Source organism: Amblyomma mixtum, chromosome 8 (genome assembly GCF_055824585.1).
Source record: "Amblyomma mixtum isolate Tamu chromosome 8, ASM5582458v1, whole genome shotgun sequence".
NCBI classification, from domain to species: domain Eukaryota; kingdom Metazoa; phylum Arthropoda; class Arachnida; order Ixodida; family Ixodidae; genus Amblyomma; species Amblyomma mixtum.
In genome coordinates this window covers 89,630,522-89,645,667 of record NC_143019.1, presented here as the reverse complement: position 1 = coordinate 89,645,667, position 15,146 = coordinate 89,630,522, and the positions used below count along the sequence as shown (strand labels likewise).

The following is a 15,146-nucleotide window of genomic DNA, read 5'->3' as shown; positions in this document are numbered from 1 at the left end:
TACAAATCAAAACTTATTTAATTTACGTCAAAAATAAAAAAAAAATAAAACACAACAAGTATAGGTGTGATATTGCGATATATAGTATGCAATAAGTATAGCTGCGATGTAGCTGCAGAATCGAAATCCGACGTTACAACATCTTCGTCCGAGTCACTGCTGCTCGGAGGATCTTGAAAATCAGCTGCAGAGGCTGGAGAATCACGTGCAGCGGGACTCTTCCAAGCGCGCAAAGCGCCCGACCTCGACGCGACGCCATCCTCACCGCGTATTATGTCGCAATAAGCCTATGCTCCAAGGGCACTTCAAAAATGCACGACTGGCGGGGAAATTACGAACTAGGCCGAAAATGGAACTAACCGTCTGAACAACAAACCAGATGCGCCCGCACAAGCGGACAGGAAAAAGAAAGCGAAACTATCAGGCCAACGTTCCGGGATCAGTTTGCGCAGTTACAGCGTCTGAACCAAAATCCGACAATGCAACATCGTCACCAGAGGCTCTACTACTCGTAGCATAGATAATAATTGCAGTCAATGCAGTAGAATTGCGCGCAGCAAGGTTTTTCCGAGCGCGCGCCGTCTGCGCGCCCGACGCCATGCACGGAGCGTCCGCGCCGTACCCTCCACTTCAAGGGCGTTTCAAAAATTCGCGCGTCGTGGGAAAATTGCTCTCCACGCAGAAACCGAAACTGTAGTCTCTGTAGAACAACTTAGATGGCGCCACATCACCGTAACGGCTACAATGAGGAGCTTCGGTTCGCACAAACAGACCGGAACGAGGAATCTGAACGCGCAGGCGAGCGTTCTGGGCTCTCGTTGCCCAGTGAAACAATACCTGACGATACAGCATCGTCGTCAGGGTCCGTGCTAATCGATACATCAAAAATATGTGGTGCAAACGCAGCGGAATTGAGTGGAACGGGGTTTTTTCGAGCGAGCGCCATTCCCGATGATGACGGCATGTTCGGAGCGCGCGACGCCGCACACCCAACTTCAAGCGCGTCTCAAAAATTGCCGCTTCTTGGCAAAAATATAAACTAAACAGGAAGTTGAAGTTTAATGTGTGAACAACAAACCGAATGACTCAGCAAGACCGTAGCGGCCGCGGTCGCGCTGCCGTAGCGCATCGAATTTTTCGATCACCGGTGATCGAAGCACAGTGGCGTGGTAACGAAAGAGTTAAGAAACGCTGTGGTAGTCGGCTTTCAGAACAGCTTCTCCGCAGTGCATGGATGCTATGGAGGCAAAGCATTCTAAAGCCTGTGACATTGCAGACGTTCTTCTTTCACCCTTGCCGTTGTCAAACTGCATGTGAAAAAAAAATTGGTTTGGGGGATGGAAATGACCAGTAACTCTCACATATCTCAGTGGACACCCAAACTGCATGGTATGGGAATGATAAAGGTGCTGTATTGGAAGGGATAAAGGTGCTGTATGGGAAGGGAAAAAAGTGCCATATGGGAAGGGATAAAGGTGCTGTATTGGAAGGGATGAAGGTGATGTTTTGGAAGGGATAAAGGTGCTGTATGGGAAGGGATAAAGCTGCTGTATTGGAAGGAATAAAGGTGCTGTATTGGAAGGGATAAAGGTGCTGTATTGGAAGGGATAAAGGTGCGTATGGGAAGGGAAAAAAGTGCCATATGGTAAGGAATAAAAGTGCTGTGTTGGGAAAGGATAAAGGTGCCGTATGGGAAGGGATAAAGGTGCTGTATTGGAAGGGATAATGGTGCTGTAGTCTCCAGGATAATTTCAACCACCTGGGGATCTTTAACCTGAACTGACATTGCACAGCACATGGGCGCCTTCTGCGTTTCCCCTCAATTGAAACGTGGCCACTGTGGTCGGGTTCGAACCTGAGTTCTGCGGCTCAGTAGACAAGTGCCTTAACCACTGAGCCACCGGGTCATGCATGTGTTGCAAAGTTTGTTTCGCGCGAACGACAACTGAAGTGCGACTATAAAAGCCTATAAGCACCAGAAAACCTCTTCAGACTTGGTGCCAACAAGCCTTGACAGGCCTATTCACAATTTGGTTTCGAATATAACGCGAGATGCATTCTGAAACCAAATAACTGATGAAAGACACTCTTGTTATATTTGTGTAAATAAGGTGTTCTGCGCTTACAACCAGAACACCGCTATTCGCACAAGCCTGCTAATGTGTAATCGACCTGCACGAGATATGTTCAGAGACCCATTTCCTCGAGCATTTCACCTCAGGGCTCACGACCAGCTGGTCCCAAGGTCGCAGCATTGAAACCCAGTTGCGGCGGCTGAATTTTAATTGAGGTAGAATGCAAAGACTCCTGTGTGCCTTGTGCAATGTTAGTTGTTAAAGAAAGAACCCCAGGTGGTCCACATTAATCTGGAGCCCTCCACTCTTGCGTTCCTCTAAGCCCACATGGCGCATTGGGATGCTGAACCCCCACATACCACAACCACTTGTCATGATTGGAGAGCCAGTGGGTGCCCGTTGGTACTGGGGATTCAACCCTGGTGTGTCTTGCTTACGAGGCAAATGCTCAAACCACTAGAACAGCGCTACGGTACACCCTCATTTTCTTCCATCGTAACAACTAGGCAGGAATTTTGGTGCCACTATTGTAGCTTTTAAATCGCACAGCCATCAAGCTAGTCATGACCCGATTAATGCCCTTAGGGGGGACATGGGTCTTAGAGCATTTTTTTATTTACAGGCCAAATGTAATGAAACTGCACAGACGTATTCAGTTTTTTCTGCTGATTTCAAATATGCAATAAGTTTATTTCTAGGCCAATTAGTTCCTGAGATATTAATATACATCATGCCATTGTCTGCTGAAACAACAGAAAAAATTTGGGCCACCAGAAATTTAATTTTGATATGTGGGTAGATACTACAATGTGTGAGGAACGCAACGCTGGAAGCAGTTTTCAGTTTTTTGTTCGTGTGGACAAATGGGCTTATAGTTAGTTTCATGTGTGTCATGTGTTTTCTGGCACTGTATGTCTGGTTAACTCACTTGAAAACTAACTGTTAAGGCCATTTGTCCGCACGGACAAAAAACTGAAAATTGCTTCCAGCGTTGCATTCCTCACACATTGTAGTATCCACCCACATATCAAAATTAAATTTCTGGTGGCCCATTTTTTTTTCTATTGTTTGAGCAGACAATGGCATGATGTATATTAATATCTCAGGAACTAATTGGCCTAGAAATAAACTCATTGCATATTTGAAATCAGCAGAAGAAACTGAATGCGTATCTGTAGTTTCATTACATTTGGTCTGTAAATAAAAAAAAATGCTCCCAGACCCATGTCCCCCCTTAGCCCTGCAAAAGCTGGATAGGTAGAGTTGAGTTATAACACTGTCAGGCTGGTTTTTTTTTTACCTGTTTGTATATACTTTAAATTGAGCACATGATGACTAGCTGCTGAAAAAGCATCCATATTTACAGTAAGCATTTGGCAAGTTATTGCATAGTGGCAGCATGCTTTTTTTTTTTGCTCCCTTTCCTTTTTTTTCCTCCCATCTTTTCTTTTCTCTTTTTTTGCAACTTGTCTGCTCTATGCATGACTTGTATGCTCTCTGCTGCTGGGCACTGCCACTCAAGCCTTCTGAGGCTTTGGCAGGCCCACATTTGTACTGGAAAGAGGAAATAAAAAAATTTATTATTATTATTACCCACATCATGCTGTGTGTTCAGCAGTCTAAACTTGTGTACAGCATCCCCCCCAAGTCACCAGGTCATGCCACAATGCCTTTTTTTTCCCTGTCAGTAAGCATCAACAAAGGGCAGTGCTTTGTCAGCGTGTATAGGACAAAGCATGGAGTGGCAGAAGCCCTGTAACGCACCTCAATCAGAGAGGGTATGCTATAGTGCATGGAGTTTAATGTCCCGAAGCAACACGTGGGCTATGAGGGACACTATAGTGGAGGGCTCTGGGGTAAATTCAGGCCGCCTGGGGTTCCTTAACTTGAGCTGGCATTGCAAAGCCAGCAGGTGTCATGCATTTCGCCCGCATTGAAATGCGGTCACCGAAGCTGAGTTTGAGCCCGCAACCTTTGGTTCAGCAGCTGAATTGCCAGTGCCATGGAGCCATTAGGGTGGGTCTAAATTGAGCGTTCAAACAGTGTTTTCCGCTGTACAAGCGAAAATTGCAGGTAGATGGCCACACAGTTTGGCCACTACTTTGAACGTGATTGAAGTTTAAGCCTGGAAAAATTAAAATTATAGGTGATCCTGGGTGGATTGTTTGAATGCATTGACATTTTCTTGTTGCTGCTGATTCTGTTGTTGTTAACTCTACTTTACATTCATAGATCGTGGGAAGGCCCTATTCCACTCCTGGTACAGTAGGGCATTGGTTAACCCTTAATCTGCCACTCCCGAGATAACTTGGGCTACCACATATGCACACCCCCTGCCTCTCCCGAGTTAACTCGTTTTGGCTTTTTAACTCACCCCCTGCCACTCCCGATAATACTCGTGTAAAAAAAAACTGTGCAAACATGTAGCGCCATCTATGGAGAGACTCGAAAAATTCATAGATTTTGTAGGGTAAATTTTAAACAACAGATGGCGCGCATGTTTCCACATGCGAGTGACTTCGTTTTGGTCTACGCACAGCAGCCATGAGGCTATGTGCCACACTCGTCCGCGCTTTGACGGATGAAGAAATTCAAAATTGCTTGTGAATTCGGAGTCCAATGATAATGAGAACGAGGAAGGTGCCCACCTAAGTGCCTTGTCGAGTGATGACAGCGATGAAGTCCCCCTGCCACCGAAAAATCCGCGTAAGAGGAGGAAATCCGACAGGCCAGATTGGTGCTGGAAGATATGATTCATTACAACTAATATCTATAAGATTATCCTGAATAAACATGTCTACATGTCCTGCAGAGCATTTTAGTGCGTTACTAGCAAAAAAATTTCCAGGAAACTAACATGCAAAAAAAAAACCCGGCAGGGTGTGTGCAGATGTGAGTGAATAAACCTGGCAGTGAAAGGGTTAAACAATGCACACCTGCCCTGTGATGGCAGGTAGTGCCGCTGGTAGGGCTTGTGTGACCCAGTTTGCTCTTCGCGAGCAATCTTTCATGACCAATCATTAATTTAATTCCCACCTGCCACGGTGAGCAATTTGCTTGCAATCCATTGGGCGGGTCGCTACCTGCCTCGGTCAGCATGACATCACACCATGTCGCACAGAGCCTTCTAATGCCAGTGCATTAAAAATACGGCTGTTTGTATTGCAATCATTGTTTTTACCGCATCATTACGCCTCGGTCACTTGGTCTTGTTCAAGAACTCTTTCTTTGTGTTTTGGTTTCGTGTGGTTACTTTTGGCATGTGCTAACCCAACGAGTGCACTGCTTTCCTATGCACCTTGCTCAAGATGTGTGTAGTTGCATTCGTTACTATTATTAATCTCACCTTCCCCTTTTCCTCTGCCCGACTCTAGTGCCCCCAGTGGCAGCCTAAAGCAGCCAGAGCAGCGACTTCAGGATCTCGAAGACAAGGTGGTGAAACTGCAGGAGACCCTGGCACAGGCAAGTGCCTTGTTTGGCGAGGTGTCCACCTCCCCCCCCACCTTTCATGCGTTGCAGAAGTACTTGCTGTTGGGCTAGTTGGTTCATCATAAAATATTTGCATGGCACAAAGGAACAAACACAGGAAGACACGGAGACAGAAAGAGACGCTCTTTCTGTCTCCGTGTCTTCCTGTGTTTGTTCCTTTGCGCCATTCAAGAATTTTAAAATTGTCCTGCATTGCCCGTCAGCAGTGCGAACTGCCTTGAATTTGGAAATCACACATTGATCCAAACACGTGGAATGCGTTGAAATGTCAAGGCTTCTGCGGCTTCTTTCACCGTGCACTTCGGCATTCGGGACAACTGCTCACAATCGTCACCTTCCGACGAATCGTCGTTGTCAGCGCCTGTCACTTATATTATTACATCCTCGGTCAGCTGACAGGACACAAAGGCGAGGCGCGCAGGCACTGCGCGCTACCCCCTCGAAAGCAGCGCGGGGAGGAGGTGAAGCGAGAGTGGCTTCGACCGCTTATCTGTTCTTTCAGCCAGCGTCCGCTTCGCGGTTGTTGCTGCGACATGCGTCTGTTCTCTTTATCTTTCCTTTGATCTTTTAACTCTCCTCTATCTGAACGTGGCAGCGGTGGTGGCTCGGCTGAGCCAGTAGGCAGGCCCGTGCAAGTTCCTTTCATCCTTCATTTCCTTTCATCCTGTCAGTCGCAACAACAACAAGCAGCTCAGTGAACACGCTGACAAAGCGCGCAATTACCAACAAAGACGCCGGCTTATGGTTAAACAACCACGATCGTAGCAGCAAGAACACGTGGAAACGACGACACACGTCAAAACGAGACTTGCTGTCGACAGGGTTAAGCTGACGACACCAACACGACTGCTGCGACACAACAAAGCACAAAGAAAAGACGCCAGCCGCTTCGGCCGCCGCGCCGCTAACCTCGCTTCCCTCACCCTTTCTCACGCTGCTGATGACGATGACCATATGGATGGCCTATCAGCCATACAGTAGCGCCGCTCGTGGCACAGTATTTTTTCCTTTTTGCTCTCGGTGCACCGGCTTGGCGGGCTGTGGAGTGAAGTTGAATTAACCGACGCACGGCAAAATTTGTTCCAATTAACGAGAGTTTCACCCCATAGACTCCTGTGTATAATTGTAGGTACCTCGCGTGCGCAACGAATTATCCAATTTTTCTGGTTTTGTGGGGTTTTGTGGGGTTTAACGTCCCAAAGCGACTAAGGCTATGAGAGACGCCCCAATTTTTCTAATTAACGGGGGTCGAATTAACAATTTTTCTAATTAACGGGGGTCGAATTAACAAGCTTTCACTGTATTTCCACTGTGGTTCATAAGCAAGATATCGCATCAAAATTTCTTTCTAAACCTTAGCAAAGTGCTGTAGTTTGATGCAAACTACTAGGTGATGCAGGCTGTGCATGTCCCAAACTGTTTGAGCCGAGCACTATGTTAATTTTAGAAATGACGGAGTGTCTAATGGATGCATTCTTTTGTTGTTTTTTTCTCCAACGGCTTGCAAAGTTGAATCTTGGATGGATTGTTTGTGAGTCTGGCTCATATTTATTAACAAAATAAATAGACCTTCATGGTGCATGGAGCTCACCAGTGATTGACTCAAATGAGTGAAAAATTCTCTCTCTCTACCTGTCTGCAGGAACAGCATAGGAAAGCCAGCCTCGAGCACCAAGTCCGCCAGTTGCAGCAGGAGAACCACCGACTCCACGAACAGTCCGAGACGGCCAGTGCCCAGCTCCGTCGTTTCACGGACTGGTTTTTTAGCAACAACTCGGACACATAGTGAGGGGCACAGCAAGACAGACATCAAACAAACAACAAACCCGTCACCACCCACTAGCCATTTCGCATGCCACCCTCCCGATAGAGGCAACAGTGGAGTTTTCGTGGCCACACGTGGTCGTCGCCGCTTCTTCGCTGGACCGAAACCACAGTGTCTGCCTTTCACCTGTTTGTCTCAGCATTGAGGCCAAGTGCAACGTCGCGTGTGTCGCCGGCAAAGCCAAGTCCCAGGATTTCTCGCAGCCACGACTGACTGCATGTAATGGCAAGCTTAAAGATTTTGGAGATGAACGCGAGTTGTTCTGTTTCGGCAAGTCGTTGTCACTTGACCGGCACCAAAATGACCGAGTCAACATGTTCAAGTCCGAAGATGGCGAAGGTCGTCGCGGTTGTGTACGTCAGCGGCCGATTGCTTCTCAACGCTTCGGGCTTGGCTTGAGTTCTCTTGGATCTGACTGGCTTGTTACTGATCCCACCCTCAACCAGCAAACTGTGAATGCTCTTTCATGGGCCTGTGGTCCAGTGCTTTGCTTGGGGACAATTCGGCAAGGGAGCACTTGGCAAGGACTGGATGACCTTTACCAGGAGTCTCGCAGCTTTGACAAGAGAGTGGTTTGTTTGGCAAAACTGTTTTTGTTTTTAGTGCTGACGCACGCATTGCCCACACGAGTGCCGAGTGATGGCTAGCTTTGGGTCGGGTCGACTCAGCTTGACCGTTCTTCACATCAAAAGAAGCTGAGAGGGCAACTCACCGTGTAAGTGTTGTTCATATCCCTGTAGATGTTGCGTATTTGTGTCGTGTGTTTTCCATGCCAGCCACAAGGGGGCAGGCAGGTTGTTGTATGTACTCAACCCACCTATATATGCGCCACATGCTCTGCTGTACTTTTACTGTAGTGGCAATATGTGCTCATATTTCTTCTATCAAATGTTGCATCCCGAATGGTAGTGCGTCACGTTGCGGAGCGCGGCAGGTGTGTGAACCCAGCTTCAGCGGGCATGGTTTTGCAGGCAGCTTTGTGTTAGGCCTAACGTATGTTTAGGCCTAGCATGTTTAGGCCTAACGGTTTTGCAGGCAGTTTTGTGTTAGGCCTAACGTATGTTCAGGGGCAGGTTCGTTTGCCTGGGTGTTCTCGAGTAGCCGAGGCACGCAAGCCAGCCACACGTGTGCACAAAGAGAACGAAGCTCAAACATGATCATTTTGTGTGTGAAACCGCACGTGATGGCATTATGTATTGTAATTCGACGCAAACGTGAGGAGTGTTTCAGCGTAGCGTTTAGCGGTGAATTTTCATAACAGCGTTAAGCTAAGTGGCGCAACTGTCTCATTGATATGGAAGTTCTCGTCTATGTCAATCTTTCTTCTTCCTCGTGGACTCTGTACAAGGCAGCGGTGTTGCCAAAACTGCTCTGGAAAAAAAAACGCACGTGCAGCTGAAAAGTAGCGTTCTTGGGACACGCTCATTGATGATGCTCATTTCATGTGCTTCCACCTAAGTGCAGCTGCGCATTGGATTTAAGCTTAGCTAGAATATCGGTAAATACGTTTCCAAATGTCCATCATTGTGTAGCATGAGGCACAGTAGTTATACGAGAAGGAAAATGGGGCAAAAATAGGACAAGACGCAATGATGCAAGTGCAAGCAATTTACTCTTGTTGACAAAGCCAGGCTTTTATGTACGGTCGGAACAGACCACGCATTGAGCAACAAGCAGGAAATACTCATTGGCTGTTTGGCATCTCTGTCGTGCTTTGTCCCGTTCTTATGCTTCAGTAAAACCTCGACATAACGAATACGGATATTGCAAAATATTGGCTATATTGAACTGTTCCTAGCTATTTTTAACAAATGCATATCATTACTGTATCTATCAAATGTGGTTCCCCATAAAATAGATATATCGAGTGGCCGAGTTTCAGGCTTTGCCTCGCTACACAAGTGACTGGTGGTGGTGGGACAAGTGTTCGTGTCGCGCTTCACACTTTATCTCGCACCTGCCAACAACGTCACAGGTGTATAGTGGTGTGAGGTCATCACCCTTTTATGCCTCTCGCTCCCGTCGATAAACAGCCAGCGGCATGTTCAGCTAGCCTTTCCAGTTATTATCCAGTGCTAACGTCAACTGTCATTTAGGTACTGGAAATGGCAATAGCTTTCATTCTGGCATCCGATTTTTCGCCTAATGTTGCTGTAATGCGGGGAAGCCACCCTAGCTGGCATCTAACCTGCCAGCACTTCACGCTGCTGATGCTGTGTGGTGAAGCCAGCCTGACTGGCTTTTGGCGCTCGCTGCCTCCTTGGTTTTGAAACTGTGCTAAAGCTTTGGAAGAGGTTTCTCCCCATTTCCATTTTTTTCTCCTGCTTGAGTTTTTGGTGAAATTTTGTATTGCAAATTCCAGCTATATTGAACTATTTGTTTACTTGTTCGTTGTAACGAGGTTTGACTGTAGTTTTTCCTTCCCATATAAACATAAACCAACTAGCCTATCGAAGAATCTTGCAGTGCAGTGGTTTTCATACATTAGTTTTGCTTTCAATTTCAGTGCGAATGAACTGCTGCCCAATTGAATTTAGTTCATAGGCATTTCAAGATCGCTAGACAATGTTGTTTTTTTTTTCTTAGAACATTCCATCAAGCCTGATGCGAAAGTGGATGTGCTTGCAAAGTTGCATCTTGGGCTGTAGGTTGAGTTATTGATGAACAGGTATGCTGCCTTGCTCTTCACGTGTTGTTCCTCGGTCTCAGCTTTGGTGTCTGATTTGAAAGGTTGACATTTTTTAGCAGCTCAACAGTGTGCTTTTGAAAACTTGCTCCTGGTGTTTTTATGCTTCCCAACATTGTAGCGTTGATTGCATTCCTCGCTAAATGATCTCTGAATGCTCGTGTAATTTTCCTGCCCCTTCTGACGTTTTCAGTGTAGCTGCTAGGGTTTTAATGGCAGTGCAAAAATTGGAATTGCAAGCCGCTAAAAAATGTACTGTTGCTGGATCAGTGTACAGGGCTGTTCACGCAGGCAAGAGCTGCTTCACACAACTCTTGGTTTCTAATGTCAGTGCCCCATGTTTTCCCACCTTTAGGACATGCCGAGGCATCAAATTTTTCTTTGGGCAGCTTGATGGTGATTAGAAGTAGATGAAATTGTCCCACATAGATACTGTCATGTATAAGCTTAGCTGCGAGTCCACGAATATCATTTAATTCCTGCTTTATCCCGTGAAATGCATTGTAGTGTAGTTCTTGATTCGATGCTTACGAAGAAGCCTGCTGCTGTCCTTGAGCAGGGTATTTTCTTTGTTCTTTTTACAACTTCGGTCTATGCTAGTTTCATAACAGTGAGAAGTCTGTGTCAGCGTTTTCCAGTTTGAAGTACGGTACATTGTTTTTTTAACATTGTCAATGCATTCCGTCTGCGTAGTGTCAGATATTTGGGCGCGTGATTTCTATGGCTGCCTGCGGAAAGTGTGCGGCCATCGTATGCCAAACCATTGCTGCAGGTATTGCAAAACAACTTTTTAAGGGCATTTCGAATTATGCTTGCTGCGTGCTTTAGGACGTTGGCCAATCGGCTGAAATGCATTTAAGAGGCACTACCCACGTTGCTTGTCGCATTGAAAACGATCCTCCGTGTCATGACCATTCCCCAAGAACCGATTTTTTTTTTTTCACGTGTCTATCCTTTGGTATTGTTCGTAGTTCACATGACTCGCGGTTTGGTCGTATACTCGCCTGGCGAAGTCCGTGCAGTTAGCAATGTATTAGGTAGGCTGGTGTGAGTGTGGTTACCATCCATTTTTTCCTCTCTCGCTTTCTCTCTCTCTCGCCTTCAGGCACGTGAGCACATCATGCTGGCCAGTGGTGATGTTTTTTGTTCTCTGGCCGGCACATGGCTTTCGGTGTTTCGAGGCAACCGCACATGCTCAAAGTCCCGTTGCCATTTTCTAACACATTGTACTCCCTCTTTTATTTCCTTTTGTTTCTCACTTCCGAGTCTCTCCGCCTTTTCCAGGACTCGGATTTGATGCTGCCATTTTGCCGTCCTTTTTAACGAAGGTCCCGAAGCGGTGGCGAGAACAGTTTGGTCGCATTGACGTGACAGCACAACTTTCCGTGACTCCTTTTTTTCTAACTCCAGAATTACCATTGTGATTTTCTGGCTAGCTTTGGCGGCTCCTTTACCTCTGATTACCTCCGACAAGTACTTGGGGGAGCTTTGAATTCGTTTGTCGCTATTGAAGGGACACGGTGGGGGTGGTGTCGTCATCGCTGCCATGCGGACTCAGTGTTTCCGCCACTGTTTCGGTACCCATTTACAAACATCGAGGAAACAGTATGGTTTCGCGGGTTCCCGTGCATCGAAGGAGTTGGTCAGATGTGACAATCTGTCTTCTGAATAACGAGTCGGGCATGGCATATGTGCGGTTTTGCATTATTTGCTCTCCTGGCTGTTCAATTTGGCGGCTTCATTGCCCACCATTGCCTCAGAAGTGAGCATTGTGCAGTGGTGCCACATTTTTCAAGCCCACTGTGAGTTTGCACTGCAATCCACTGGCTATTGTAGTATCCATCGTATCCAATAAGTGGTAGGCTCTGCGATGGATACCGCAAGCATGTGGTTGCAGAGGTACTTGGTTATGTCACTGAGGGGCTGCTGCACGTCACTGCCTGTGGATCTCGTACACTTTACCATCATGTTGTCTGCCGTGTTCGTATCCTTGAAATGGCACGGTGAAAGTGACGACCTGGGCACCTCATTTAGCTTAAAGCCCGTTGCACCAGCTCTCGTTCTTCTAGATTCTGCTCGGGGTTCAGGCACGTTCATTAGGAATGTTCGACACAAGATGCTTAATGTGATCGTGCAGCACTTGAGTGACGTTAAGTAGGGTCATAGTTTTGGCTGGGAGTGCGCGCATAATCTTCATTAAAGTGGTAAGGTGTACGGAGTCTCTGCTGCATCGACCTTGAATTGTTCTCTTTTGTTTTATTTGACTGCAAGTTCAGTTCTCTGTCAGAGGAGGGCATGTTGCACTTGTGAGATTTGCTGTTTTCCTTCAAACTGACGACCCACCCGTCGTTTACGTCTTCGTAACTCTACTTCCTGTACGATACCTCACTCTTGACACATCGCGAATTTTATGATTGCTTGTTTTTACAACGCCATCAACACGTGACATCTGTAGGCTATTCTATGTTTTTATTTCCTTCTCTCTGTCTTTCTCCGACTGTTTGCCTGTGAAAGATGTCATAAAGAAAGATGTTCCCCATATTGCCCCATCCCCCTTTTTTGTAGAAAAGCAATAATAAAAGTAGCCAAAGATGCGTTCAGATCATTTCTTGTTTTGTCTTTTCTGTGTGCATTGCATTCAAGGAAGTGTGGTGAGACACCTGACTGAATCGAATTACAGGAGGACATGTTTAAATGCTCCGAGAAGTGAACTTTAAGGACTGAAGTTTTGTCGGGCACTGCGGAGAGCATGTTGTCCAAGGTTACTGACTTTGCAACAATTGTGTGTCCTTACTCGCCTACCTCTTCTCTCCTACTCTATCCCCCTCATTGTGTGGATGTCTACGCCAACATTTTATTAAAGGGACAGTGAGGAGAGCTCTATTAATATTTTTTTTAAAGCAAAATCCGATAGTTCGGCATTTCATAGCTTTGTTGCCACTTGGCTGGCAGCGAAAGATGCATTTATTTCTAAGAAATTTGGATTCGAAGTTGAAAAAGTTTTTCCCGCCGCTCTGATTCAAACTTGGGATTCTCCTATGACGACACAGGACTAGGTGATGTGAAACATGACGCAACGCAGACTCCGTGATTTCTGGCGGCCAGCAGTGCAGCCTCGCAGCAGCCGCAAAGAAAGCTACCGCCGGCCGCACATTGAAGGCATCTATCGGCTATTGCGGCCGTCGCTACCGTCGCTTCGTTTACGTTTGCACCGGCGTTTTGCCAGCGTTACGATGGATCCCGCCCTCGAGGTCGTCAACGAAGTTCTCGCAAATAGACACCTTTAGCATACCTTGTACCTTGTTACTGTTAGCGGAATACCGGGAGCCCGCCTACCGCCGGTAAGCAGGCGCTGATTGGTCCCGATGTGCAGGCACGCGCGTAGCTGCCGGGTATGTGGTGCCATCTGGCGACGTTAAGGAGACTTGCGCATGCATTGGCTGTGCCTCAAAGATTCGTGGCTTCTCGTGTCCTAGTGTTGCTAGAATCATTGGTTCTAGCAACACTGTTTTGTCCTGTGACGTCATCCCGCTTGTACTTGCGAGTTTGGACTGTGGCGGCGATACCTGTATTTTGGTTCTTGCTCTTTTCTATGTTACAAGAGCTTTGTTGTCAGTATGAGTGGTGTTTTTGTAATCAGGAGCTGGTAATCTGTCAAAACAAGCCAACTTCAATTTCTCCTCAGTGTCCCTTTAACAGCTGTCGCTGTAAAAAGCACTCTGCCCTTGTGAAAATGAGTCATATTGTTACAGGTTCTATTTACAAAATACTATGTACAAGGCAGGTCGAGAAGAGCTTGGTGCGCCGGCGGCAGGATACTGGACTTTCTCTTCTTCTTCCAGCCGCCGCACGTCTTCTTTGTTCCTCAGCGCCCATGCGCAGCACGTGACATTTCCCCGTTCGCAGACGAAGCCCTCTGGGCCACTGAATCAATCGGGATCCCGAGAGTGGAATGGCTTCAGCCGTGCGACATGCACGACCTGGGTTGTCCTTGAGCGGCGTCCTTGCGTTGATTGGGGAGAGATGACATAGTTGAGGTCATTGAGGCGAGCAACAACGATGAACGGGCCTGTGTAGTGGGATAGCAGCTTTTCTGACAAACCACGCTTGCGTAGGGGCGTCCACAACCATACAACGTCACCGGGCAGGTAGGAGACATCCTTGCGCCGGCGGTCATAACGCTGCTTAGAGCGATGCTGTGATGCCAAGGTGCGTATCCGGGCAATCCGACGGGCTTCTTCAGCGCGACATAGAGTGTTGGCAATAGAAGGCTCGGTGTCGAGAGAGAAAGGTAAGATGCTGTCGAGGGAGCTTCGAGGCGGACGGGCATAAAGGAGGAAGAATGGGCTGTACCCAGTTATTTCATGCCTCGACGTGTTATAGGCGTATGTAATGAAGGGAAGCACGTCGTCCCAGTTCTTATGGCGGGAATCGACATACATGGCCAGCATGGTCGTGAGTGTCCGATTGGTACGTTCAACCAGTCCATTAGTCTGGGGGTGGTACGGCGTCGAGTGGCGAAAATGGCATGAACTAAGACGCAGAAGCTCTTCCACAACGTCTGCCGTAAACTGGCGACCGCGGTCACTGATAACAACTCGAGGAGGTCCATGCCGGAGGATGACAGCACGAAGAAGGAAGAGCGAGACCTCAGCAGCGGTGGCGCAAGGTAGGGCGGCGGTCTCACAGTAACGGGTGAGGTGATCAACGCACACTATAATCCAGCGGTTACCGTTGGACGAGCGGGGAAACGGGCCGAGCAGATCGAGTCCAACTTGTTCATATGGCGTGCTTGGAGGTGGCACAGGATGCAGGCGTCCAGGCGAAGAAGTCGTGGGAAGCTTGAACCGCTGACACTGCACGCAGGTGGCCACGTAGCGCTGAACCATATGACGCATTTTTGGCCAGTAAAAAGGTTCTTTGATGCAGTTAAGGGTCCTGGCAAACCCCAAGTGCCCAGCCGTGACGTCATCGTGCATTGCCTGCAGAACAGAGGAGTACAGAGTAGCCGGAACGACGAGGAGAAAGCGCGCACCTCCAGGCGAGTAATTCGTTCTATAGAGTAAACCGT

The 15,146-nt window shown here is 47.4% G+C and overlaps 1 protein-coding gene across 1 annotated transcript in view; it reads left to right on the top strand.

The window, feature by feature from the left end:
- The window catches only part of LOC149333447 (signal-induced proliferation-associated 1-like protein 2), a 101,171-nt gene extending 88,491 nt beyond the window's left edge, over window positions 1-12,680 (top strand). Inside the window, exons 26-27 of the mRNA XM_089558684.1 lie at window positions 5,450-5,537; window positions 7,207-12,680. Coding sequence (XP_089414810.1) covers window positions 5,450-5,537; window positions 7,207-7,350 — 232 coding nt within the window. The 3' untranslated portion in view covers window positions 7,351-12,680. The remainder of the gene's footprint in view (window positions 1-5,449; window positions 5,538-7,206) is intronic.
- The last annotated feature ends 2,466 nt before the right edge of the window (window positions 12,681-15,146 follow it).